Source organism: Ochotona curzoniae, unplaced genomic scaffold, assembly GCF_017591425.1.
Source record: "Ochotona curzoniae isolate NIBS_2020 unplaced genomic scaffold, NIBS_Ocur_1.0 scaffold_4505, whole genome shotgun sequence".
NCBI classification, from domain to species: Eukaryota; Metazoa; Chordata; class Mammalia; order Lagomorpha; family Ochotonidae; genus Ochotona; species Ochotona curzoniae.
The window spans coordinates 27,642,375-27,670,206 of record NW_024467118.1 but is presented as its reverse complement, the minus strand read 5'-3'; the positions used below and the strand labels follow the sequence as shown (position 1 = coordinate 27,670,206).

The following is a 27,832-nucleotide window of genomic DNA, read 5'->3' as shown; positions in this document are numbered from 1 at the left end:
AACTTTGGATTCTAAAAATCACAATGATATGAAAGAGACTAATTCCAGCAAACCTTTATTTTAAGTAATTTTCCACATTTACTGCGTGCAACATGAATCAATAGAAGAGGCAATGAGTTATTATCAAGCTCCATTTACAGATTTCTGTTATTTTCCTCTAGTGATTATGTGTGTGTCTATTGCTAACTGTAGTTCCAAGATATGGTTTGTTTTAGTTTATTGTCAGGTTTAGTCTCTCTACTGATTTAGGGCTTTAGAAGAAAAGGCAAGATCAAACACTGGCACTTCAAAGTTACAAAATGGGATATAAAAATCTTTACAGATTGTAAATACATGTTTCATAATCATTTAGTGTATTCTTTATCTAAGTACTTTTCTACATTGAACTTACTGATAGGATTTTTCATTTTTTCATTTCAGGCACACTTGTTTTATGTTGATCACAAATACATGTGCTTGACATGTATTTTATAATCCACTTTCAGAGTTATTGCTTTAACATTTTAAGTTTCATCTCATAATTGATTTTAACATTTTTTTTTGAGAGACGACCAAATGTCCTGTTCATTCTTTCTTTAAACCCTCCTTGTCCGCTTACATACCTTTTCCTCAATAATAGTTCCTGAATATATATAGTCAGTGTCTATGTATTTTCTATCGGCATTTTATATATTTGTTTATAAAGGTTATGTTTAAATACATATGTATACTATATATATATTTCTTTATATATATGAAGGAAACATTTGCATCTTACGTGACATTGAGAGGAATTAGGGTTGGTTTGAGAAGCTAAATATGCATATAGGAAAAAAAGGTACATTATGTGATTTAATTCTTACGACTATGATTCAATTTCTAGTGTGTGCCCCTGAATTATCTCGGACTTGCTTACAATTGTTATTTTATGCTATATTGTTTCCACTCTGCTTTCAATTGATTTCTCTTTGTTATCTTTAAATCAATCATGGTGGGAATATTTGTAATGTGAAATCAACAAAAGCTGTGAGTCAGGGCTTCATTCCACCCCCTCTGAAAGCAGACTTGTTAAATATTTACCAGCACACACTACTGATAAACAGTAAGCAGATTAGATATTATTTAAGATCCAAAATGAGCTTCACTCCTAAAACTCTCTATAACTATTTCAGAACCAACAATTTAACATATTTTTGGATAAACTAAGCTTAGTGGATGATGTTGTTCTGTTTTGCTTTATGACATAGTTGAATAGGCATTGGGATTTCCCGTGTTCCTCCCCAAATTCCCTCCCCTCCGCACTGATTTCCCCTCTAGTTTTACAATGGGTGCCTTTCAGGAACAGTTGCATGTCCTTCATGCTGTCATTGACGTTATCTCCCAACAATACAGGCACAGACAACGTCAGGAGTCCAGCAGTCTACTGTCAGGGCCTCTTCAGCCACTTCACCGGCAGTCCATTCTTGCTCTGTGTGCATCTATGTTCCTTCGCAGATCATCAGTACGCTTCGCTTGCATTGACGTTTTCAGCTAAAATATCAACGTTTACATATTGACTCTTTTATAAACTGAAAAATTCTTGGTGGTTTTATGAGTAATACATTTACATTTCACAATGGGAAATGTTTTATGGTTGAAATGACAAAATAGTGTGCGCTAATAAAAATTATTTAGAACTGATGTTTACTCAGAACTATCTCTATTCTAATCCTTGAAAATTCATTGTGTTGCTATTTTACAGTGAGGCCCACAGTAATTGAAACTGACGTTTATGTAAACAGCATTGGACCAGTTGATCCCATAAACATGGTAAGTAAGGAATGTAAAAAATATGGAGATCTCAAACACGCATGTTTAGAATAGAGAGAATTTGACTCAACTTGCTGATAGTTGTTTTTTACAGCTGATTTTTCATGAATCCAGACCAACATGGGGAGTTGTTATGTTTCCGTTAGTGGCAACTGGAAACAAAGTATTTTATCTAAGAATTGTTACCGTGTTTTTGGCTCATGTTTACAATGAGCTGTGTTTGGAAGTGTTATGTCAGAGGATTAAAACTTGAGCCTTTCAGAGTGTGTCCATGAAAATATCTGGAAAAAGGACATCAAAAGGTGAGGGGCGGGGAACAGGCAGAGAAGGAAAGAGTTTCTGGCTGAGAAAGCAGTATGAATGAAACCACAGAGCAATGAAACACCTGGTAAGTTTAGGGCATTCAGCAAATTGATATCCCTGGCATATAAAGTGTGGGATAAACAACCATGGAGCAAGATATGTTTAAAGGCTTTTCAAGGCTGTTCTTATAAACAACTATAAAAGGAAGCTTAAATGCTGCTTTATGAATTGTAACCCTCTGCGTAACAGAAATTACTGGAAGCTTTTCAACAAGAGAGTCTCTAATTCTGATTTTTACTTTCAGAACATTCCTCTTAACAGCATAGAAAATGAATGCAAGAAGCTAAGGTCAGGGTTTGAGAGATCAATTAAGAAGTTGGTTTATTGTTGTGGGAAGTAGATATCTAAGGTTTTACACAGTATGTAGCAATTAACCTGGCTAAGACAACAGCAGCCTTAAAAGTATTAGAGAGATTTTTTGGGGGGGGATGGGGAATTTGATAACTCATTATTTATACATTGTGTCACTTTAAGATATAAAGAGATATGTTGCAGCTAGTATGGTCTTTATTAAAGATGAGGTTAAGCACAGTATGTGCTGCCAGTACTAATGATGCATTCAGAAGAAGCTATTTGGTCCTACTTCGTGTGATTTGCCTGCTTTTCTGGGAAGATGTCTGAATTGATAACAGATTATTGTTAAAACAGTAAAATCATCTCTTTACTACAATGCTTCACTCACTTAAATCCCCATATCAATGCATTGTATCTGACAATTGCTGTGTCTGCTAATTCTTACAGTATTACCTTAAATCCAAGTTTTCCTGCCCCACCTTGCTGTATGCATGATTGTGGTTCGCTTTCACAGCTGTCTGCGTTGATTAGTGCCAGGAAAGCACTCTGGCTGGACTATGCCTGACATCACTGTTACCTTAATGAAAATGGATATACTCTGGTTTTGGATAAATTGAATGTGAGAGAGTAAGGAATGTCTTCCAAGAATGTCAAAGATGCCAATCTTAAATATTGGGCTGGGGAAATCTGGGCTAAAGAATAAATTCTCTAAAATTGGAAAATATTTAAAAGGCTTAAAAATGCTGACTGAAGAATTGAAAGGTGGGAAAGCTAAGGGAGCACCTGCCTTCATGGACTTGAAGGGGATTCTGAGTTGGTCAAGGAGGCAGCAGGTTTGACGAGGAGTAGAAAGGCAATGACACAGAAACAAAAGCCAAGATTTCAATGAGGTTTCAGGTATTATCTGTGACCAAAACAACGTACTGTAAAATCCACTGTCGTTCTGTAAGTAGAACATATTCCGCATACCTGTGAACAAAAATGTTGAAGTTTTTATCATTCAAATAGGAGAACTTATATAGTAATGCTTCACTAAAATGTTCATTTTTCTTCTCAGGAAAATCGTTCATTGTTCATTAAAAAAAAAAAAAAACAGGAGTAGTAGGAATAGAAGGGGGTTTGAGAGTCAAGGGAAGATAATTTTATTTATTTGTGAGGTAGAGAAAAATATTCAAATACTCACTGTACCTGGTGCTAGGGCAGGTCAAGAGGCAAGCCCTGGGAACTTTAGTGATCTCCTTGAGCTCTCATTGTTGCCTGCAAGGATTCGAGTTAGTAGGAAGCTGCGATAGGAACGGAGCCAGGGTCTGAACTCAGGGACTGGTGTGGGTATGTTGGTCCTAATTCCTGAGCTGTAAATCCATTTTAATGTTCAGTCTCTAAGCAGGCAGTGCCTCTAGTAGCGAGGCCTGTCTAACAGTATGAAAAAGTCTGTGCTTTCCTCAACTGTGTGTTTTTGCTGTCATTATTGTTGTTTCAAACTTGGTTCTTGTTTTGCATGAATTCTTGAAATGTAAAATATGGTCATTAAAATAATGAGAGAGGATTCAAGGCTGAATTAGTATTCTAGAAACACATTCACATGATGGTTACCAAGAGATTTCTGTGATATCTTCCTATTTAAAAGATTCATGGTACTAAAGATTTAGTTTTCCCAGTGGAGTAATTACATAATGGTAACCTTGGACAGTGGTCGTTTGAAAAACTGCTAATTAAATGAAATTGCTACTGATAATAAGAACATTAAAACGCTCTGTGGAACATGCGATATTGTTTATTAAAGGAAAGCATTGTCATACCAGGGATTAATGAAAACTAGGTTTTGTAGAAGAGTTTAACTAAACAATGAAGGGAAATTAGAATTCGCTTTTCGTAAGATGAGAAAAATTGCCTGGAATATGAATGTAATCAAGGAAGCCAACTTGGGTGTAATTAAGCAAGCAGGAGCACAGTGTCCCCTATTTCCTCTTAACTACAAATGCAATATGAGTTATCAAAGGAACACACCTAAATGAATTGACTTCACTGGTTTTTCTAAAGTTAGCTAGAGTGTGCTTTGCCAAAAATCGATGTTTCTTTTTCAGCTTGGTTATGTAAAATTCCACCTCTACAGATCATTGGTAACCTATATAAACAAAATTATTCTACCTTAGGATATATACATATATGTATATGTGTGTGTGTTTATTTACTTTTTCCAGGATTAGACTGGTGATTTCAATGTTGTTTTCATAAAAATGGAGTATCTGATAATTGAATATAAATGGAGTAAGTATACAGGTCAATAAATAGTTATTTCCATAGTTTCCATTTTGAGGACTTCAAATAGAAACGACAGGCAAATGCACTAATAAAGGAAGGAATAAAAAACAGAATATTGGTGACTGATCAATTTATGAGTGTTCTGATTAAAAGCATCTTAAATGTAAGCAGAAAACCACTAATAGTTGTTACTAGATTGGAATTAAATTTTTCTTTCTCTCTTAAGTTTCATGTTTTAGAAAGATTTTTGTGTGCGTATTTTAAATATGTCTCTCAATAATAATGTCTTACCCTTAACTAATGGGCATAATATTCAGTCTCATAGCAAATCTCCAAACCAAGCTAAGCTCACTGATTTCTGTGGGGGATTCAAGATGATATTATGGGTATGTGACGGTAACCTACAGCACAAGATTATTAAGCAAACACATTGCTTATATTACCTAAGTAATAGATCTAGTTGTGTTATTGAAGAGGAAAATGAGGATTTTAATCTCCCTACTTTTTGATTCACTTTCTGATTCCATGAGGTCTATTCCTGCCATTATCACTCGATGATGTTTTATTTATTTATTTATCTATTTATTTATTTATTGTCAAATTGAGTAGGTTGCCAAATTGCCTAGTCATTTGGCCAATTGCAAGTCTAGATGTCTTATTAATTTCCTATTTATTAAGTGTACATACAGAAAATGAATCTCTATTTTAATCAATATAAACAGAGTATAATACAGAAGTAACAGAAACAATACATATGTGTGCAAAAAAAGCTAATTTGTTAATTTTATGTTCCTTTTGCCATATACACCCTTCTTATAGGAAGCTGAATCAGGCTTGCTGAATATGCTTTAAACCTCTGTCAGTGTATTGATGGATGCCTTGAATAATTCACTAACAGTTGTTGTTATAACCTCTTTATTCTTTATTTCTTTTATTTCCTTTATCCCTTGAAAAATAGAATAAAATCAGTTCTTTTCCTTGGTAATACAAGGAAATACACTGGTGCTGTTACAATGATTGAGAAAAGACAGATGATACTGTTACCTTTTAATTAAGTGTAAAGCCTTTTGTGCTATGGATTGGCTAGATGAGTACTTATTCTCTGCAAATCATAACTCTATAACCAGATCCACTGCTAACCATGATTTGGCTCATCACTCTGTCTTGACCAAAATGAGATCATTTGGGAGGGGATGACAGATAAGGATTTCATCATCAGCCAAACTTCATGACCAAATTAGGCGTATACTTTAATTCCCATGTGGGCCTTGTATTTTGCGTGAAGTTCTCATGCTTTTCAACAGATGGTAATGCTGAGCTAACCAATACTTATAATACATAATAGATTTACTGTAATAAAAGTTAACAACTTGAGTCATGTAGTATTTTCATATGTGAGATTAAAGTATGTAGTTGGAAAACTGGCATTGTGATAGTGAGACCATACTACAAACTTTAATCGACACAGTTTGATCAGGATGGATAGCGTGCACTCATTATGCTATTTAGTCAGCTAACATGGGAGGAGATACAATAAATCTCATTATATTGATTGGGTCTCAACTGCTAATGATCTATTTGTTATCTCAGCATGTTTATCTTAAAAGCTGAAGTACTTCTTATTCTGAGTGAAAGGAAGTTCCATTTCGTATCTGCATTGCTTATTTAATATTCAGGTAATTATAATTCTAAATAGAAACATCAACAAGAACACAGTTTGAGCATTTTCTGGGAATGATAGTAATACAAATAAGTTAATGAAACTAGATTCTTCAGTTAACATCAAGTGGAACAGACTTTAATGATCTTTCTATCTTACTGCAGGATATTTTGAGGCTTAGCCACTTAAAAGGGCTTGAGAGAAACAAAACAAAGTATGTAGCAAGGATGAACTTTCAAGACCCCCCAAACTCTACAGCTTCTCCTTTTACGTCTTAGAATGAGAGAACAATTGTGAATTTCAGATATCCTAAATAAAACTTTCCAGCTAAGAAGTATCTAAAGCTATTTGCAAAGTTCCATGGTAGATAAAACAGATCTCAATGACGACCAGTGTATTTTGATTAGGAATACTGGCAGCTGAGCATATGTCTACTGGTGCTGGCTTCCAGACAAGCACTTCGTGGCTGATATCTTCAGCAGTTTCTGTTGCCTGATCCCACAAAGCAAGTGCGGAATCATGGCAAATAAAATCAACTCAGTGTTCTTTCCAGCAATTGCTATAGAATGCGTTATGAGCTTGCTCTGTGTTAAAATGCAAATAATTAAATCAGAATATGTCATTAATGCAGGATGTACTGCTAGATTCTGAAAGTATAAACATTTGTGCAAGGTGAAAAGGGTGGTTGGATTCATTATAGTTGATTAGAAAATAAAGTGTCAGGACTGAGAACAAGTTTACAAAGCTATAAGATGTTCTTAGTGAGTCTGCCCAGTAATTTTCCATATGGTTCAAGGAACAAATACACCAATGATGTCATATGTAATGGTCTATTTGCTCTTTAAAATGTGTCCCTTGTTGTGTACCACCAAATAAATATTATTTTTTTGTAGTTAATCACTGCAAAGTATTATAAAATTGGAACTCAGGTTTTTTTTTTTTAACACTTAATTAGTTTTCTTTTGTGTTTTACTTACATTTAATGTCTTCATTTACTAAAAATCCTTGAATAAAAATTTCAAAAAAAAAAAAAAGAAAATCACTCTGGGTGATCCCACTTATGGATTCTATTTTATATGACTTATATAAACTTAAAAAAATGTTTATTAAAAAAGTTAATTGTATGGTATTTTTCTCCACAAGTACTTGTTCAAGTGATATTGACTTTCAGAAATTTCACAATATAAATGTTTTGACTTCTGAGGAAATCATCTAAGATAGTAGATTTACTAATATGTTAATATTCTTTTACATTTTAGGAATACACAATAGATATAATTTTTGCCCAAACTTGGTTTGACAGTCGTTTGAAGTTCAATAGTACAATGAAAGTACTAATGCTTAACAGTAATATGGTAGGGAAAATTTGGATTCCGGACACATTCTTTAGAAATTCCAGAAAATCGGATGCTCATTGGATAACAACTCCTAATCGTCTGCTAAGAATTTGGAATGACGGTCGAGTTCTATACACATTAAGGTAATAGTTTTTAAAAATTTTAGTTGCTCTAATTTACTTTGACGCTAATATTTTATCAGTTCCTGAGCTGTCCCTTTCTAAACTTGCAAAGTATGTGGACCTCCTTTCATTAACTAAGATCTAAAGTCGAGAAATGCTGTGAAAATTGTTCTGCAAGCTCAGAGTTAGTTTTATGTAGAAAAACCACGAAACAACCAGAAGCAATTCTGGTTTCCTTTACTCAAACCAGAAAAGGTTATAGTATAAGCATTCGGTATTGAAAGCTATATGCAAATATTTGAGCCTATCAAGCTATTGTATTTTGACGCTCTGATTTCAAAAGTGTTGTAAAATAATCTAACAAGGGATCAATACATAAGGGTGATGTGTGAGGTTGTACTTTATTAACTCATTTCCTGAGGTGTATCTATTTCAGAGAATCATTCAAAATGAAAAAATATAATGATAAGAAAAAATTACCACATGTAACCATCCGTTATTGCTAATCTTGTCTGCGCGTGCTCATTTGCATATGTGCATGGGTACGTTTGCTCAAATCCTGCAGTATAAACTTCGAAATGTATGTAACGGGATGAGTGTCCAGTATAGCAGTTACCTAGCACTTACCAAGCCCATAACTCACAGCTCAGCTCTTTGTATTGTGTACCCTGGGAGGCAGCAAGTGATGGATGAAGTAATTAGTTCCCTGTCACCTGTATGAGGGATTCAAGTTGAGTTCCCAGGTGCTGGAACATTAAAGGAGCGATTCAGTGTGCCCAAGATCTACCCCTTTCATTCATCTCTCTGCCTTTCAAATAAGTAAAAAAGTAATTTAATTAACAATTCACATGTAAATCACTGATAAAGAAAATGTTCAAATTTTTATACTCATTTGCGATTGATATGAATAGTACCAATTAAGACCTTGAGACTTTTAGATAATTGCTGTGTTCTAACACATCACAGTCCTTTATTGTAGCACAAAATCATGCTTTTGAATAAAATAAAAAGTTTGGGCGTTCTGACACAGTGGATTACACGCCTGCTTGGGACACTTGTATGCCAAATCAATGTCTGGTTCCACTTCTCACTACTGTATATTTTCAGTCAAACTTCTGATAACATACCTGGGAAAGCAGCCAATGATGGTCCAATTGTTTGAGTTCCTCTCACTTCCACAGGAGTCATGACAAGAGTGCATGGCTTACAGCTTTGGCTTTACATCACAGATTTAATGCTTATTTATTTTTCCTTTTACATAGGCTGACAATTAATGCAGAATGTTATCTTCAGCTTCATAATTTTCCTATGGATGAACATTCCTGTCCACTTGAGTTTTCCAGCTGTAAGTGATAAATAATTCATATTTTCACAGAGACTCAGCTTCAAACTGTTTTAAAACATAACATGAAATACAAAATCCGTTTTCAGATATTATGTATTATATGTAACTATCTTAGATAAAATAATTGTCAATAATGTGTTTGTTTCTTTACAAGAGAAAATAAAATTAAGTATGAATGTGTATATTTCATTAAATATGCTTATTAAGTGTTGTTTGATTCAAAGTTTCTTTTCTTCTTTTGATTAAAGATGAAGAAGAATTTATACTGAGTTATTTTCTATAAGCAAGAAAAAAACTTAACTCAGATATTATCCATCTTTCTGCAAACAAAACTTACCTTTATTATATATGATTTTTAAATACATCTCAAGAGAGTAAAGCATTTTTTGTACTGCAAATCCATAACTACTGCATGAATTTTTAAATATTAAATATTAAATAATAAATCAAGCAAATAGCAGCAAAATGTTAAAGAATATATTATATGAAAATATTTGATAATGTTGTGTTCTACTGTCTTTTGACTGCCACGTTAAGTCTCACGACATTGTTTTGGCTTTGAATGTCATTATGAGAGAAGTTATAATCTACCTTGTAAATATATATGGGTGTCAATGACGAATATAACTGCCAACTATTTTTTTTCTGGTACTCTGTAATAGTAAAATACAGAAGCAAGCCTAAGCGTGAAGGTCCATAAGCAATATATCTGCAAGATTTCATTGTCTTCTCATGTTTGTAAGCTAGTGTCATAGATTCACAATGGTTCCATGTCTAACTAGCTGTGTTTGTTCCCAAACTCTATAAACTACCACTACAGTCTCTATAATGGTAAGGAATAAGAACTACCAGCAAGCAAGATGGCTGGGTTCTTAGAGAGTAAAAGAAATAGGATGGAGAACATAAGAGAAGGGAAACAGATTCTTCCGAATTGGCTTGGTAGCTAGATAACATTTAATAGTGCTGTGAGTAAAATGGGGTCCTAATGCAACATGAAACATCATTTTACAAATTTCTAAAGTTGGATTGTGAGCGCTATTCTTGCAACATGATGGAATAATCTATATTTTATGTGGCTAAAATACTCCCAAAGAAAGATAAATGATCAGAAATATGCAGAGATTTTAGCCACAAAAATTCACACAAAAAATTGAAGCTTCAAGATGAGATTTGCAGTCAACTGTGATCTCAGAAGATTTACCAAATTGTAACTCCAAGCTGTGGTTTTACAGAGTTGCGAGGCAGATGCCTAATAAAACATGATATTCATGAGCCTGGGTTATAAACAGCTACACACTTAGGATTACAAGAAGAAATTCCTGCTGCCCCCAATACACATGGAAAACCTATAGACTTAAAGACAAACTTCCTCTAAAAGAGCATAATAGGATAAATTAGCTATTCAATGGTTAATCTTTATAGTATAGGCAGACATTTTATGTAGTTACTGTATTTCCTGTATCTTATAATAAACATTGAGGAAGACATTTGAGGAGTTTGTCTTTGGGTAATGTCTTTATTGCGCAGGTTGGTGGTTAAGGTGCTGCTCGGAACTCCAGCAGCCCATTTCAGAATGCTGATTCAAATTCTAGCCACTCCATTTCAGATCCTGCTTCTTGTTAATAACGGCCTGGAAAGGAGGGGTGGGGAGGGGCAGGTGGATGACCCCTGTTTGGTTCCCTGTGGTTCATCTTGGAGACCAAGAGGCTGTTTCTAGTTTTAGCCTGGCCCACTCCTGGTTGTTGTGTCCATTTGGGGAGTAAACCAGCATATTTTCGCCCTGTAGCTCATCCACTCCCTCATCCTGTCTTTGTCTCCTCTTTCTGTCAATATATATTTTAAGTACACATATATACATATTTTTAAAAAGTTGGCATTGCAATAACTCATTTGTTTCTTTGTAGCTGGACATTTTTTCATTTTATTTTTTCTCTAGATGGATATCCTAAAAATGAAATTGAATATAAATGGAAAAAGCCCTCTGTAGAAGTGGCTGATCCTAAATACTGGAGATTATATCAGTTTGCGTTTGTAGGCTTACGAAACTCAACTGAAATTTCCCACACAATCTCCGGTAAGGCAAAAAGAATGAAGCAATGAATCATGCTGGCATTAAAAGGCATTTTTATTGAAATATATGGATTGGAATCTATGTTTTTGTTATTTATCACTGACATAAAACACTTTTTTCTTCCAGGGGATTATGTGATTATGACCATTTTTTTTGATCTGAGCAGACGGATGGGGTATTTCACTATTCAGACCTACATTCCATGCATTCTGACTGTTGTTCTTTCTTGGGTGTCTTTTTGGATCAATAAAGATGCAGTACCTGCCAGAACATCACTTGGTAAGATACGCGATGTTATGCTGTAGTATTATAGGATCATTACATGCATACTATTGTGCTCAAAATTTATAGCTGCCTTAGACTACAATCAGAACAAAAATTGAGCCAGGACTCTAGTGCGATACCGTTTTGAAAGAAGTGTATGAAAGACAGAGATGATGACCTAGGGGCCAGAACGGGCTGACTAGGATCCAGGAACTCTATCCTTATCTGCACAACCCTATTGACTGAAAGGGCAATTTATAATTTATGTTTGATCAAACAGACTTTTCATCTATTTCTCTGGCAATCTATTGCAATACTCATATCAAATAAGAAAATAAGTGGCTAATTAATGCACACCTACTTGAAAGAAAATTATGACCTATGTACATATACTAATATACAAAGAGAACTTGCTGATCAATTGATTCACTATCAAAACCCAAGTAAAACCCAAGTCACACTCCTGATAATTGTTTCTAGAACACAAAGGAAGCCGAGATCTTTTCTATCTTCAATCATAATGAGGTTTTCTTGTGGCTTCTGTGGCAGATGCTACACAACTCCATTTAATAGATGTAGTAAAATCTAGAACACATAAATGCAGAGATAAAACTTGAAGCATCTGGCTCTGTTCTTGGGAGCTCTGTTCTTTGGGAGTTTAAATGGAGATATTGAGATAGCACACACACACACACACACACACAACTCATTCACACTTCAGGTTTCTTGAAATTAAACTTTTTCTGTTCAAGGTGTATGAGTTACTTTGGGCTCTTAGACAATCAAGAGCTTTAAAACCTATTTTAACAAACGTTTGTCAGGCATTTTCTTTGGAACAGGCCGCTTTAAAAAGTGAACCAACATTAAGAAATGATCATTGTGTTGACGCTTTAGTGAGGAAAACCAGAACTATGCAACTATAAAAGTATCTACTAAAATCTTAGAGTGATAAAACCAATGAAGATATAACAGTAGGGATGGTCAGAGAATTGCAGGAGGAGTGGGTATTTAGGAAGTTTGCTACTGCACAGACCTGATCTGTCTGAGGAGATGGCATTTGGGCAGTGGTCTGAAGATCCAAGAGACTGTTTTCAAGGTTATTTGAGTAGAAAAGAAATTCAGGCAGGGAGGGCCACAGTTTCTGAAGAGAAACTTTCTGCTAACCGTCCCTGCTGTTCAGGAAAATAACACTGAAAATAGCTGGAGGATGAGCTTGGATAAGTGGCCAATTGTCAGATCACATCAATCCTAGTGCTTCATCTTAAGGACTTTGCATTTTATTCCAAATGTGGAGGCAGACTATTGTAGAATTTTGAGCAGGGGAAGATACAGCAGAAAGAACAAAGATTTTGTAGATATGCTTTGTGGTCCTCTAAACAGCTCAAGTACTTTCCTGTTGTCTTGGAATCTCAGATACTTTCATGAAATCCGGGGTACTCTTTTACAACTAATCATGGTGACAGTAATTACTGAATTGAACAGGTAACCTAAAGCTAACTTCTGCTGTAGTTCTTGCTTCCTTATAAATCAGAAGTATAACAGCATTTTTCTGAAATAAAATGTAGCTCAATCATGATGAGCAAAATCAAACCACACATTAATATGATTATTAAGTAGGAGTGGGACATGATTGAAAAGAGAAATTAGAAAATATTTCAAATTGAATTTTGGTGAGAGCATAACATGGGAGGGTAGGTGAGAAAATGAACTTAAAATAAAAGCTAATTGTAAGGCAATTTGGGGAAAGTACATACCAATTTTTTCTTTGTAGATATTCCGTCAACTTTTTATAATATCCCTCTCATGAATATTTGTACGATGTAGCTAAGCTTTGAACAGAGCGGAAAGTGCAGCTTTAAAATTCCAGTGTGAAAAAATCTGGCAGTGGGATCCTAAGTAGCCACAGTAAGAACCCATAAATCAATGAAATACTTAATGTAGCTATTCCTAACAAGCACCGTGCAGAGTATTACTATGCCCGTTATTTTAATGAGAAGCAGAGAGTAGTTAAGAAAGTTCTATGGAAATGACAACATAGATTGGTGGTAGAGTTAGAGACAATTTCCAAGACTCATCCACATTAGTAACATCTCCAATTTTGCCAGTCTTTAAAGATGAGATGAACAAAAGGATGGACTTCTGATAGCAGGTGTCAGAGTGGGTTGCAGAAATGAAGATGCAGGAGCAAGAAATAGCTAAAGATTTACTGTGCTAGAAAGACCCTTACATGTTGCTGTAACCCTTATATTATTATTATTGTTATTATTTTTACCAACATGAATGTTAACATTGTGTAAATGTCAGAAGAAAAGCCTTTTTGAAAATTATTTTTTAAATTATTTATTATTTGAAACTCAGATATACAGAGAGGAGAACAGACAGAGAGGAAGCCATCACTGGAGCTGTGCCTATCCAAAGTCAGGAGCCAGGGGCTTCCTCCCTGTCTCCCACATGGGTGCGGGGACCCAAGGCTTTAGGTTGTCCTCAACTGCTTTCTCAGGCGACAGCCAGGGAGCTGCATGAGACGCAGGGTGGCTTAGTATAGAACCAGTGCCCATATGAGATCCTGACACGTGTAAGGCTAGGACTTAAGCCAGGAAGAGATATTGACATAACACAAGCACACACACACATATCCTGGGCCCCCAGAAGCTTTTTCCATTATGTTTAGTACATCTTTGAAAATAAACGATTTCATTCATGTGGTCACTTTAGTGGGAAAACAATTGATAAATAAAGTCATCTAGGCAAATAGGAATGCAGCTCGTGCAGCCAGGACTCAGAATACCTAAATGTAAAGTGCCAAGAATCACATGGTCAGTGGGTGAAGAGAAATAGGCATTTCCAAGGACACAAAGGAGTGTGGTTCAGAGGTACATCCCATTATAAATGCTGAATTATGAATAATAGATGTGCATCTGGTATGTCTGTGTATTCCTCTACTTAATTATGCTTATATTCTTCACCTAAATTGAGCTAAAAATAGCATGAACTCAACATGTCAAGTAAGAAATTACTTTCATAATTAATCAGTTGAATATGGCAGAAAATGGTAAATCACTATTGCTCCAGTTGGAGGAAGAATGCTCATTTCCAGGCCCAGCATGGTAGCCTAGCGGCTAAAGTCCTTGACTTGAATGCATCTGGATCCCATATGAGCGCCGGTTCTAATTCAGGCTGCCCTGCTTTCCATCCAGCTCCGTGCTTGTGGCCTTGGAAAGCAATCAAGGATGGGCCAAAGCCTTGGACCCTGCACCCACACGGGAGAATCTGAGGAGGCTCCAGGCTCCTAGCTTTGGATTGGCGCAGCTCTGGCTATTGAGGCCACTTGAGGAGTGAATCAACAGGTGGAGCTCTTCCTCTCTGTCTTCTCCTCTTTGTATATTTGACTTCGCAATAAAAATAAGTAATTCTTAAAAAAAAAATGCTCATTTCCCGAGTTGACATTCCAGAGACAGGCAGTCCAGTTGATAAGCTTTCGGCTTTCCTGGGGTGATTCTTAATGCCAACACTTCCTAAGGTCTGAGAGGCCGACTGGAGCTCTGGCTGTTGTATGCTAGCAGACAGTGGTAAAGAGGAGGAGGGGAAAGAAGGCTGTTGCCTCTGTGTAACATTATCTTTTTGATGCTGTTTATGCTGTTACTTTCACTTGAGTCACAGTTTATGGGCACAGGTGTCTGCCAGCAAAGTCACTCACTGCAGAGTAGGTGGCAAACAAAATTGTTCTTGCAGGCAACTGTGCTAGCTGGAAGTTGACTCTCCCATTCCTATGAAGGAAGGGAAGTGTTGTTATTGAAACCTGCAATCCGCAGGGTTTTAAATGATTAAAACTCACACAGAAGCAAACGCTACATGGAACATAACGTATCTATGGTAACCAGTGATTTTTTTCTGAAATAAATTTAGTAAATATTTCATTTGCCTCTCTTGTCTATGTATGACTACAGTATCGCCAAATCCGATGGATGAACAAGAGTAGCTTGCTATTTTCCATTTTCACTTTTTTTTCTCTCTCTCTCCACAGGTATCACAACAGTTCTGACCATGACAACCTTGAGTACAATTGCCCGCAAGTCTTTACCCAAGGTTTCCTATGTAACTGCGATGGATCTCTTTGTTTCTGTTTGTTTCATTTTTGTTTTTGCAGCCTTGATGGAGTATGGAACCTTGCATTACTTTACCAGCAACAGAAAAGCAAAGACAAATAGAGAGAAAAAGCTAAAAAACAGGGCCTCGGTATGTATTTCATATAAATGTGTGTGTGTGTGTGTGTGTGTGTGTGTGTGTGTGTATAGATATATATTTCATAAACCAGTTTACTAAGAGATACTATTTTGAATATTATGCTGTGTTTGCTTAGAATAATAGGAATCCTTGAGGCAACATGACTAATACTAACCATAGTTACAAAGAAACTGGTGAATCAAGGCTTGACCAACAGAAACAGTGCGTTTTTATCTCCCAAATTTCTGTATTCAATGTTTGTTGTAAAGAGTAGTTTCTTTTGCTAAGACCATTTTCACAAATAGTAGATTTATTGTACTTAAAATATTGATTTTGATTCTATTTTGTGTGTGAATGTTAAGATATGTAACCATCTGGAGCCCACACAATTAACCACTTTAAGAAATAAACATAGCTCTCTAATGTTAGAATTCAGCTGTGTTTGGACCTCACAGCTGTAAAATTATTTTTGCATTTTTTGGTATACATATTTCCTTACACCATCTTCAAAGTCATTTGTATTGCTACCATAATTTGTATCACATTAAAATAACATAAAAATAACATGTATTTTGCAGATTCTATTCATTACCTAAATAATTAATATTTAATATTGGATGATTGCTAATACATATTGCATTTTAAGGTATTTGAAGGTATTATTTTGGACTTACTGAATGAGCCAAAGTTCTTGTGTTTTTATGAGTGTTTTGCAAGCATGATTATAAGTAAAGTTCAGAATGATGCTATATATGCAAGCGCAGATTTCATAAGTAAAAGATTCAAGAGTTGGACCTGTGTCATCTTGGTGGAAGAAAGCCAGGGTAAAAATAGAATGAGAGAGAAAGAGAAAGAGTATGCTTAGGTTTGAAATTTAGCATCAAGCCCAGAAAGAAAAATACTAAAGGTAGAAAATAACAAGTGAAAATTAAATGATAGCATTCAACTACTATGTGAGAAAAAATCCAAGTTAATTTGCATACCATACATTGACTACTTAAGTGACAAATGCATATTTTTTTGCAAATTTACAAAACCAAGTTTGCTATGTAATTTTTACTTGTTCAATTATATGATTTATAAGGTACTGATATTTTAAGATTTATTTATTTTTATTTGAAAGAAAGATCAGATTTACAGAGAGAAAGAGAGATTAAAAGGTCTTCCATCTTTTGGTTCACTCCCCAAATGGCCACAATGACTGGAGCTGAGCTGATCCACAGCCAGGAGCCAGGAGATTCTTCTAGGTCTCCCATGAGGGTGCATGTTTCCAGTGCTTTGAGCCATCCTCTACTGCTTTCACAGGCAATAAGCAGGGAATTGCATGGGAAGTGGAGCAGCTGGGATATGAACTGGTGCCCATATGGGATCTCAATGGTTACAAGATGAGGATTTAGCCATTGAGCCATTGTACCAGGCACAGTACTAACATTATATATATATATATATATGTATATATATGCATATATACATATATATATATAAAATCAAATCTGGTTCTGTAATTGACTCAGTGTTCAGTAACAGCATCTTATACTGAGGTAAATCAGAATATATAAGAATCGTAGAATGTCTTCTATTTTTTTAGGGAGAATTCATATTTAACACAATAGACTTTTTAGCTTCAATGAACCCATTAAGTAAATTATAAATTTAAAAACATATTTATAATTTTCACATTAAATAAAATATTGGGTCAGCTTGTACTCTCTCCCTACCCCATGCTTTCATCTTTCACGTCCACCTTCCAGGCTTTTTCCATTGTTTGGTTCTTGTATCCTGTCTCCCTACTGCTTTTCTTGCCTTCCTTCCTTCCTTCTCCCTGTATTTTCATATTCTTTCTTCTTTCTCTCTAATTTGAGTGTCAATGATATTTTGGTCTATATTTTCATCCAATATATTTTTTAAATTATCACTAAGAATATGATTCAATTATATTAGTGTCAACTATTTTCAACAATAGCTGAGAATATGGAGTAACTGTATGGAATTATGGAATCAAAGCCCTTTATGAAAAAAGTAAAAGCCACGAAGAGCCAGCAGTAGTGTACCAGCTGAAGAATGAATGAGGTTGAAATTGGATATTCAACATGTGCTGTGAGAAACCCTGGAAATCTCAGTGCATCAAGAGTCTGATACATCCACTGGAGAAGTCCATCTTACTCATGTTGGACTTTAAATATAATGAAAATGTAAAAGGAATGGATGCATTTTATCTACTATGAACAAAAAATTTAAGAATAAAAAAATTTCACCTTGACACTCAGCAATTGTTAAATGTAAATGTTGAAAAGTGCATTAGAGATGTACAGGGAAGATAATCAAATAAAATGTAAATAACATTCTAAAACAAACATAAGCAAGGAGCATATGAGGGAAGCAACCATCCCATGGAGAGTTTTGATACTATCTCAGAAATAGAATATTTTTCTGCAAGGAATATAAATAAAATATAAAATATTATGTTTTTATGAAATGGATCTATATCTAAAAGAAATGTTCTTCTTGAAATAGTCTTATTGAAATAGACAGATCCTGGTTTCTGTGACCTACCAATGTTATTTGAGTCAGTTTTAAGCTACCTTATAATATTGCCTACAAAAATTGTCTCAATCCCACAATCTCAATGAGATTCACAACAGGGTGAAACACTTATTTTCATTTTATTTATTTTAATATATTCAGAAAATTTCTTTTTTCCAAAGAAAGTTTGGCTGAGAAAATCTCACAGAAAATGTAATATTATTTAAATAGTTATTTGAATAAGTTGCAGCTTTCAGACCAGCACATTTGGAAGAACTTATAAGACCAAGAAAATCATGTGAGCCCAGTTGAGACTTACATGTGAGAATAAAAATGTAGACTAATATAAGAACCAACTTTGCTCCATAGCGGTTTAAACAACCGTGTGCAAAGCCAGAATCCCATATGTGGTGGGCTGAGCCCTTGATTCCCCCTTTTCCTCCCAGCTTCCTGTTATGCACCTGGGAATGCAGTTGAAGATGCCCCTTTGCACACGGCTCCTTTTACCAATGTGAGTGATGGCTAGAGTTATGACCTCTGATTTTGTCAGTTCCAATCTGGCTGCTGTGACCGTTTGTGGGGTGGGTGATCCAGTGGATGCTTTCTCTTCCTCCCTCTCCTTTCCTGCCTAAAACCACCTCCGTGTCTGTCTTGCCCTCACACTTTGTCACTTTGCCTTTCAAGTAAAAGTTTTTAAATGAAGATTGCCCCATGTCCCATCCATTATCCATGTATAACCGGGTTGATTATGATTCATCGAAAAAATGTTTTAAATCTTAATTTCAGGATTTTAGTTGAAATAACCACGTTTCAAATGCTCAGCGGGTACATATCAATGGTGGCACAGGGACAACACAAATATAGGACAGTTTCATAAGTTTAGAAGTTTCTCTAGGGTATTGGTTTTCTGGAATATAGGAACCTGGTGATGGAGAAGGAGACTTTGGCACAGCGGGTTAAGCCACTATTTCTGATGGTTGTATCTGAGTGCCAGGGATACAGTGTGATCTCCACTTCTGGTCCAGCTTGCTGCTTAAGTGTATTCCAGAAGGCAGAGACTACGGTTTAAGGACTTGTATCTCTACACCCATGTGGACAATGCTGAAGGATGATGCCCCTGGCTATAGCCAGCTCAGCTCTCGTTATTACCACCATTTGAGGGGTGAACCAGTAGGTGCAAGATTCTCTCTCTCTCTCTTTCTCACTCCCCACCTCTCACCCCCTCTCTGTCATCTTTCTAGTGAATAAAACTAAATATATTTTTTAAATGTTGACTTAATTAAAAAATAAGGTAGGAACATTAAGGAAGTCATCCATTTTGAGTACAGAAAAGTTGTGCAATGCCCTACTAAGAATTCCAATTTTGTCTTGATGACACTGGCAAGTGAGACAAGCTTTTAAACATGATGGCATATTTACATATTTGTTTTTAAATATTAGAAATAGTATAAATATGTGAATTGATGTCATTAGAGATAGGGGGATAAACTTGGAAAGACTCATAATGATTCAAAATGTAAATACCAGCATTGTACAACAGTGGCTAGGTTACCACTTACAAAGCCAATATCAGAGTGCAAGTTCAAGTTAATGTTGCATCATTGCAGAAATAGCATCCAGATAATGCTTTTGGAAAAGTAGTAGATAATGGCCATATACCGAAGTGAGAAACTGCAACTCAAGTGAGAAACCCTAATGGAATTCCTGGCTAAGAGCTTTCACCTGGTCCAAAAGGGGCAATTTGCATAGTAAAATAGTGGATAAAAGATCTCTGTCTTCTCTCTCTGCCTTTCAAAAAATAAATAAATCCTTATAATATATATCATTAAATAAGATATTACTAATGGTTGGAACCCTGATAATGAAATGGAAATAGTGGATGGGAAGTGTTTTCACATTCTGTTGTAGTTTTCGTTTCTTTTATCCCAACATTCACTCCACAACCCCTTTTCTGCAAAGAAAATCTCCCTTTTCAGTATATGCATAAACATTCACTGACCTTGAACAGTAGTAGAATAATGAAAACCTGCATCAATATATCATTTTTACAAATTAGAAAAATTCTTTTGTGTACTGGTACCTGGCAGTGTTCCCAGGCAGGATTATGGGATGTTCGTGAAATGTGGAGTTCAGAAAGAAGGTTATTTGAATATTTGCTAAGATTTTGCGAATGATGGGATGCTTTCAATAGATTGCACAGTCGTTTCATGTCAGTTGGGAAAATGGCTATGGGATATTCTTCTGCTTCCAGCTAACACACACCTTCAGGCTTTTCTTCTCACTGAAAGATCCATAGACTGTTCCAACTGGAAGGGTCTTCATGACTGAGTAAAACTCTTGTCTGAATAAAATACTTTTAATGGTCAGAAGATGTATGGCTTCAGCAAAGAAGGAGGAAAATTGAATGTGCAGATAAAGAATACAGTTCTCTAAGTGGAACTCTTCATTCCATGTTTCAAGAATTAAACTAATTTTAAACATTTCTACATTTATACTCCCCGCTGTTCCTCTAATTCTAAATGCATCACATTTCAAGGCGGCTACCCCTTGGAATAAAGAGATAGAGAAAACAGCTTTCTTATTTTCTCCGTTCTTATGATTTCATCTTACTATTAAGAGTGTTGCATTGGTTAATTTTTAAACTTTAAATAACACTTAAAATTCATCTTCTAGATTCATTTTTGCAAGAAATTCTAATGCCAATCTAGACATTTTTCTTTGTAGATTTTTTTTTCTATTGCTGGCTGAATTTTTTCATTATCTTAATTATCTGAGTGCAAAATTTTTCTTGAGGAGCAGTGTGCGTTGAAGCTTTAAATCTCATGAATCGTGTGTTTCTGAAAAATTGTATGATTCATTGTTGCAGTTGATATCTATTCTCTCTTTTAAAACAATTATGTATGAGATGTATTTTACCCTTCTTGTATTAACCATATATTCCAGATTTTCTTTTTATCCTATTTTTATTCCAATTTTTTCCAGCTCTATGCTGTAAGAAAAGTTTTTTCCTAGATTTTCTTTCAGAAAATTTCAAATGTTTTAAACTTCACCATAACATCTTGAATTTGTAAGAGGCTTTAATACTGACTATGCTCCTTCTGTTTTTCCTCAGCTGGGCATATCAGCTACTCAAAAATTTTCATATGTTCTATCTATTTAGGTTTAATCCTCCACTCTGATTCTTGAATTTTTAAGATTTAGTTGCTTTGAATTTTGCTCTTCACTTTTTCCTTTTGTATTATCAGTTTATCTCAAAAGTTCTTCATGATTGATCACCAGTGGGTCCAATATGCTTGGCATGCAAACTTTATGATTCTAAAACTCAGGTTTTGCTGTCATGTCTGCATGGTAAGCACAGAATCACATCACTTCTATATATGTGCAAATACACTTGAGAGTACAAATTATAGGTGGATGAGACAATTAGTGTGATAGTTTTTTGCTAACATAAGGGATTTTTCTATGTTTTGAGGAGAGAATGAACAAACAGCCAGTCAGCATGTTTCTTTTCTCTTTGCTTGGTTCATGACTAGCATTTCAAAGACTCACAATTGATCTGCAGAGGACATTTAATTAATGCAATTGTCCATTCTTCTTTATCATAATTATTTTTTCTACCAACCAGTGAGCAGCATCTCTAGATCTGTGTTTGTTTTTAATATTTAATTTTATTTACCTGAAAGGCAAAGCTGCCAGCCCTGCATTCAATGTCTAAATCCTGACCATGCACATTCTGGGTCTCATAGTGGCACTGGTTCCTGTCCCTGCTACTCCACTTCTTTTCCAGCACCCTGCTTATGACCTGGGAAAGCAGTGGAAAAAGGTCCAAAACCTTGGGAAACCACACCTTCTTGGGAAACCCAGGGGAAGCTCCTTGCCCCTGACTGGGGATCTGCTTGGATCTGGCCATTGAAGATATCTGGGGAGTGAACCAAACAGATGGGAGAATTTTCTGTCTCTCCTTCTCTCTGTAAATCTGCTTTTCAAAAAAAAAATCAGTAAATCTTAAAAAAAAAAAAGAAAAAATATATACATGGCAAAGTCACAAAGGAAGAGAGCCATCTTCTGTTTCCTTCCCTAATTGGTTGCAATGACTAGGGATGGATCAGACTAAGTTAGGAGCCCAGGAACTTTTTCTGGGTCTCCTACACAGGTTTGGAGCCCAAACACTTCGGCCATTTTCTATTTGTTTCCCAGGAGCATCAACAGGAACCTGGATCTGAAGTAGAGCAACCAGGACTAGAGCCAGCACCCACAGGATGTCAGCATCTCTGGTTATGGCTTTATGCACTATAACTCATCTGTAGAACTTCCATGAGAAAAAGAATAGCTTCCACATTTAGACTTCCATTTCCTGTGCCTTTCTGAGATCCATTATTCATGGGTACACTTTTCCACGTGTCTGTGTTCATCCATGCTTTGACTTTCAGGAAGTCATCAGAGATTCTGAGAAGACGAGTGACATTTCCCCTATGCTAAGATCTACTTTCTCTCTTCAGATTAATACTAAAGTGGGTTTTGTACTTTTTGAACACTGCAACTGATACTTGAGTGACATTATGTGAAAGAAGAGTGAAGAAAATTTGTGCTTAGAATGGCATTCTCATGTGCAACAATTTAGAAAGCAAGGGAGGAGGAAATGGAGAAACAGAAGCAGGGAGGAGGGACATTTAATTTGTCCTATTGTATTAATAACACATTAACATAAATTTTTGTAACTATCATGCATTAACTTTGGTCCTGAAAATCTAATGTATTTAAACATTTCTTAAGCTAAAAAGGGGAGATTAGCAATAATATCAGTCATAATTTCAGATTTTTTTTAAAGATTTATTTGCTTTTATTGAAAAGGAAACACACACACGTAGAAGAACATACAGAGAGAAAGGTCCTCCATCTACTTGTCCACTCCCCGAGTGGCCGCAATGGCCAAAACTGAGTTGATCCAAAGTCAGGAGCCAAGAGTTTCCTCTGGGTCTCCCACTTGGAAGCAGAATCCCAAGGCTTCAGATCACACTCTGTTGTTTTCCCAGCTCCCAAGCAAGGAGCTGCATGGGAAGTGGAACATCTGGAACATGAACCTGCACCTCTATGGGATTCTGGCAGTTGAAAGGTGGGAGTTTAACCAGTAGGTTTTCACACAAAGCCCCTGCCATAATTTCATAGCATTAGGAAAATAATATATCGATGTTTTACAGACAGTTTAATGCATTTTAATAATTACATTCTTTGCAACATGGAAAACATGTTACATTTAATTCTGATGTGTTTCCCACTTAAATTATTTGCATTATTTCATTCACATACAAAAAATGATTTTATTTATTGAGCTATATCGATAATATAGAAGCACTATAATAAATAACTAGACAAATACTTATCTTTACCAGTAAGAATGACTATGGTCAGTGGCTTTTAAACTGAAACAATTGTAGTCTCAGAATCATGTGATTAAAATGAAAATATTCTTTTCAGTCATGTTGTTTCCTTGCATATATCCTTAACCAATTTATTTTAATTATTCAATATTTGCTATTTGAGAGGGCAGCAGGGTGAACACTTGTCAAATTATGACAAATAATTTAGTTGTAGTTGGAATATTGTATATAGGTAGAAATATAGAAATTTCAAATTTGCATGTGTTATACATATGCATAGAAATGTATATGAATATATATGTATACATAGATACATATAGAAATATGTAAATCAGATTTCTTTCAGTTTTCCCACGTGGATGCAGGGTCCCAAGGCTTTGGGTCGTCCTAAACTGCTTTCCCAGGCCACAGACAGGGAGCTGGATGGTAAGCAGTGCTGCTGGGATTAGAACCGGCGCCCATATGGGATCCCGGGAGTGCAAGGCAAGGACCTTAACCACTGCGCCACCGCGCCGGGCCCCTAATTATTTTTAAAAAGAATTTTTTATGATTAGTGACTTTGATCTTATACTACCTCATAGAATAATACTGATTTCCAAATTTCAAGAAATTCTTATTGTGTATTATTTTCCTTATTTTTAAGAAATCGCTTAATCTCATGACTGCAGATTTATTTTTTCCAAAATATAGGGTGAAACAATTTATAAGATTACAGTTAGGAAGAATTGGATACCAGGTTAAAAGTATAGCTAGCATTTAAATAATACCTACTGATTACAGTTAATCCTAACAGTTAAATGTGAATGTGGCCCTTCTATGGTGCAACTGTTGTGAAGAATAAAAGACTACCGAAGCTGTAATGTTCACTCAAATTTACTTGGCTTTTTATTCAAATTCATTCATTTTGTAGCAATACGCTTCAGAAAATCTTGGCGTGTGTTTGTGGTTATTGTATTTGCTTGTTTGCCTGTTTGTTTTGGTATGTCTTTTATAATTAATTGTGTTATATCCTAAAAGGCTCAATAATACTGATAAACAGTATCAGTGACAATAAACATTACACATTGATAGGCGCATATATGCTTGTCAAATATTTTATTCAGTAAGCTGTATGCATCACCTGTTTCATCAGTCACTGGGTCTCCAAGCATCGTTACTGTGATTTTTGTAAGCAGGAGGTAAGCTGAAGAGAAGCCAGATTCCCGCTCTAGCTGACGCCAGCCAAGTTGGCAGAGCTACGAGTTGGTCTGACTACGAAGTGCTTGCCTTGATCTACCATATTTTCTGGCCCAGAATGATAAAAAATGTTTTTCCATAATTATATTACTTAAATATTATTTAAAGCCCAGTTTTGTAAAAAGTTTAATCTGTTTTTCCAATGATCTGGAAAATTACATTATCTGACAATATGAAACATTAAAAGTAATCATTTGCCATTAAGTTATAAAATTTCCTCCATACAGTTGTCACACCAAAAATGTCTGATCAGTCCAGCACTGTGTAGTGATGAGTTGGAGGAATGAGCAGAATCCTCAGCCAGTTGTTTCTGATTCTTTGCTTTAACAACCGTGAATCCTCCATCTCCAATATGGCACCTTGCATTTATTCACTCCTGTGAATGCCATACTGTTTCTGTTTTCTCAGTTCCTCAAACTCTGCACTATTAACATGTCTACTTTTCCAACCGTTGTTATTAGTACTAAATAAACAAATATCTTATTACTGTAAATGTTTCAGTGTAAAATATCATAAAAACAACGCTACTTTAAAAATTTTAAGAAAATGCAATTACAAAGTAAGTTAATTTCACCTACATTTTTGATCTGCTGTGGTTTCTTCATAATACATGCTTTCTGTGAAATTTTTTGGAAGACTGTATAAAATATGTTTTACATTTTAAAGTTAGCTATTGGTCAACAATACATTGATGGGTCAATTTTCTAAAGGTATAAAACATATTGTAGATTTTCAAGACTTTATTTTCTAAATCAGCCTTTGAATTCATACAAAAATGTAATGTGTTACAAAGTAAATTATGTTCTAAAAACATACTTTTGTTGAAGATACTTGATATATGTAAATCAATGTCATGTTTGTTTCTTAGTAATATCCTAGAGTTTGCCTTGAGGAGTAACACTGATCTTTGCCTGCGAAGCTACTTATATTCAAAACCTCTTATTATCGTGCTCAGATGTCCCCAGGTCTCCACCCTGGATCTACTCTGATTCCAATGAGCAGCATCTCTCTGCCCCAAGGAGAGGATGAATACGGCTATCAGTGTTTGGAGGGCAAAGATTGCGCCAGCTTCTTCTGCTGCTTTGAGGACTGCAGAGCCGGCTCCTGGCGGGAAGGCAGGATCCACATCCGCATTGCCAAGATTGACTCCTATTCTCGAATATTTTTCCCAACAGCTTTTGCCCTGTTCAATCTTGTCTATTGGGTGGGCTATCTTTACTTATGAGTTACACTTACTCGGCAAAACTCAGATTTCTGACTAAAATCCATTGTGATCTGTAGCAATTCAGTAAAAGGAAGATTAAATTGAAAGCACAGGGAAACCAATGGGAACCATGTGGATAGTATCATAGCTGACTTACAGCTGGTGCTGGTAAATAAAGGAGTAGCTTTTAAATGAATTAAAATTACATGACCCCAATTGATTTTACAATTCATAACATTAAAACACCATATAGGACCATGATTATTACTTTATTTTTTAAAAATTTTACTTATATTTTACTAGTGTTTTGGAGGAGCGTAATTTTTACTTTAATTTTTCTTTAATTTACTTATATTTTGTTAAAATTCTGAAATTACAAGTTTTGTGGCTCATATTTATTGATCGGTTTATACATATTTTATTTAGATATGTTTTGTTTATGATTTTAAGTGGAACTAATATCTAATATTTGTGTAATAATTCTTATCCTTGAAGTAACTGCTGATTTTTCCTGTTGCTTTTTATTTCTTGTAGTCTTTGGAAAGTAACTAGCTTCAAGCTTAAAATTGTGATTTCCTTAATTTTATGTTCAAAATGTTTTAACTCCATGAAAAATTGATTTGAATTTCTGAACTCAATTTTTCTTGAAACCTTATCAATTTTTGGCTACCAAGCAATATTATGATTTATGAATACAATGTGGAATAATTATATGAACTCTGTTAAGGACGGTTAAAAACAAATGAAACAGCAAAGTTTTATCTTTGGTCCAGTTTCACATCCTAATAACAAATTACGCAAATCTCTAGCTACATTTAGAATTTTACAATCTTAGGATTTTCCAATCTTACACGGAAACTTAACAAGCCAATTGTTTTCAAGGTAAAATGAATAAAATTAGAGAAACATTAAATTTAGCCAGTTTATAAATATTTACAGACCACAAGTATTTAGGAAATATTTTTAGTTCTGCCTCTTCCAGCTTCCAAGTGTTGGACTGAGTCAGTTAAAAAATGTATTATAAATTTTTTTGGCATTTTCTTTACTTGGAAATTTTAGCGCCCCAATCATACCAGGAGTGAATTTTAATGGCAGTCATCTTTGTTTTGTGTATGAAATGGCATTCTAAATTCCTAGTGACAGGAACAGATAGCAAGCAAGTCTCACTGGAGATGAAGTTTATCAGTTAATAATTGGAGTTTCTGAAGTGTTTTGTTGTTAGAAGGAGATTTGGATTTAGTCTCCTGTCATTACATTCCTGTGAGTACCTTGGCCTGTCAGCTATTCATTCACCATCACCTGATCTAGAGAAGGTGCCAGAAAGGTAGATCTTTAACACCTGCTCTACAGACAGGACCAATGATTTCAATGAGGAGTTTCATGATTTAGCATTTATAATACATCTTAAGGTTTGAGGCAACCTGTGAATTTAACATCTCAGTTTTCAATGTGCAAGTTCTCCCATATGACTGATGAATATCTGAGTGATGTTTTGGAATGGTTATACTTATTTTTGCAGAGTATAAAAATTTTATTTTCTTAAAATATACATATGTCTCATGATGTGTTCCAAGCATGAATGGGAAATTTTTTTTGCTTTGTACCTTTAAATATAAAACTAGTAATTGAATAATAGTGTCCACATCAATCAACATTATTCTTTTGGATGGAAATTAAAGTTTGCCTTGTACATACTTCCTTGCAGATTTGTATTATGTATTAGAGATCAATGGAATTGAAATATCATGAAAAATAAAACAC

The 27,832-nt window shown here is 35.1% G+C and overlaps 1 protein-coding gene across 1 annotated transcript in view; it reads left to right on the top strand.

The window, feature by feature from the left end:
- GABRG1 (gamma-aminobutyric acid type A receptor subunit gamma1) overlaps positions 1-26,092 on the top strand; it is a 48,620-nt gene extending 22,528 nt beyond the window's left edge. Inside the window, exons 3-9 of the mRNA XM_040966012.1 lie at positions 1,721-1,788; positions 7,627-7,847; positions 9,089-9,171; positions 11,108-11,245; positions 11,369-11,521; positions 15,531-15,742; positions 25,823-26,092. Coding sequence (XP_040821946.1) covers positions 1,721-1,788; positions 7,627-7,847; positions 9,089-9,171; positions 11,108-11,245; positions 11,369-11,521; positions 15,531-15,742; positions 25,823-26,092 — 1,145 coding nt within the window. The remainder of the gene's footprint in view (positions 1-1,720; positions 1,789-7,626; positions 7,848-9,088; positions 9,172-11,107; positions 11,246-11,368; positions 11,522-15,530; positions 15,743-25,822) is intronic.
- Positions 26,093-27,832: the final 1,740 nt, after the last annotated feature.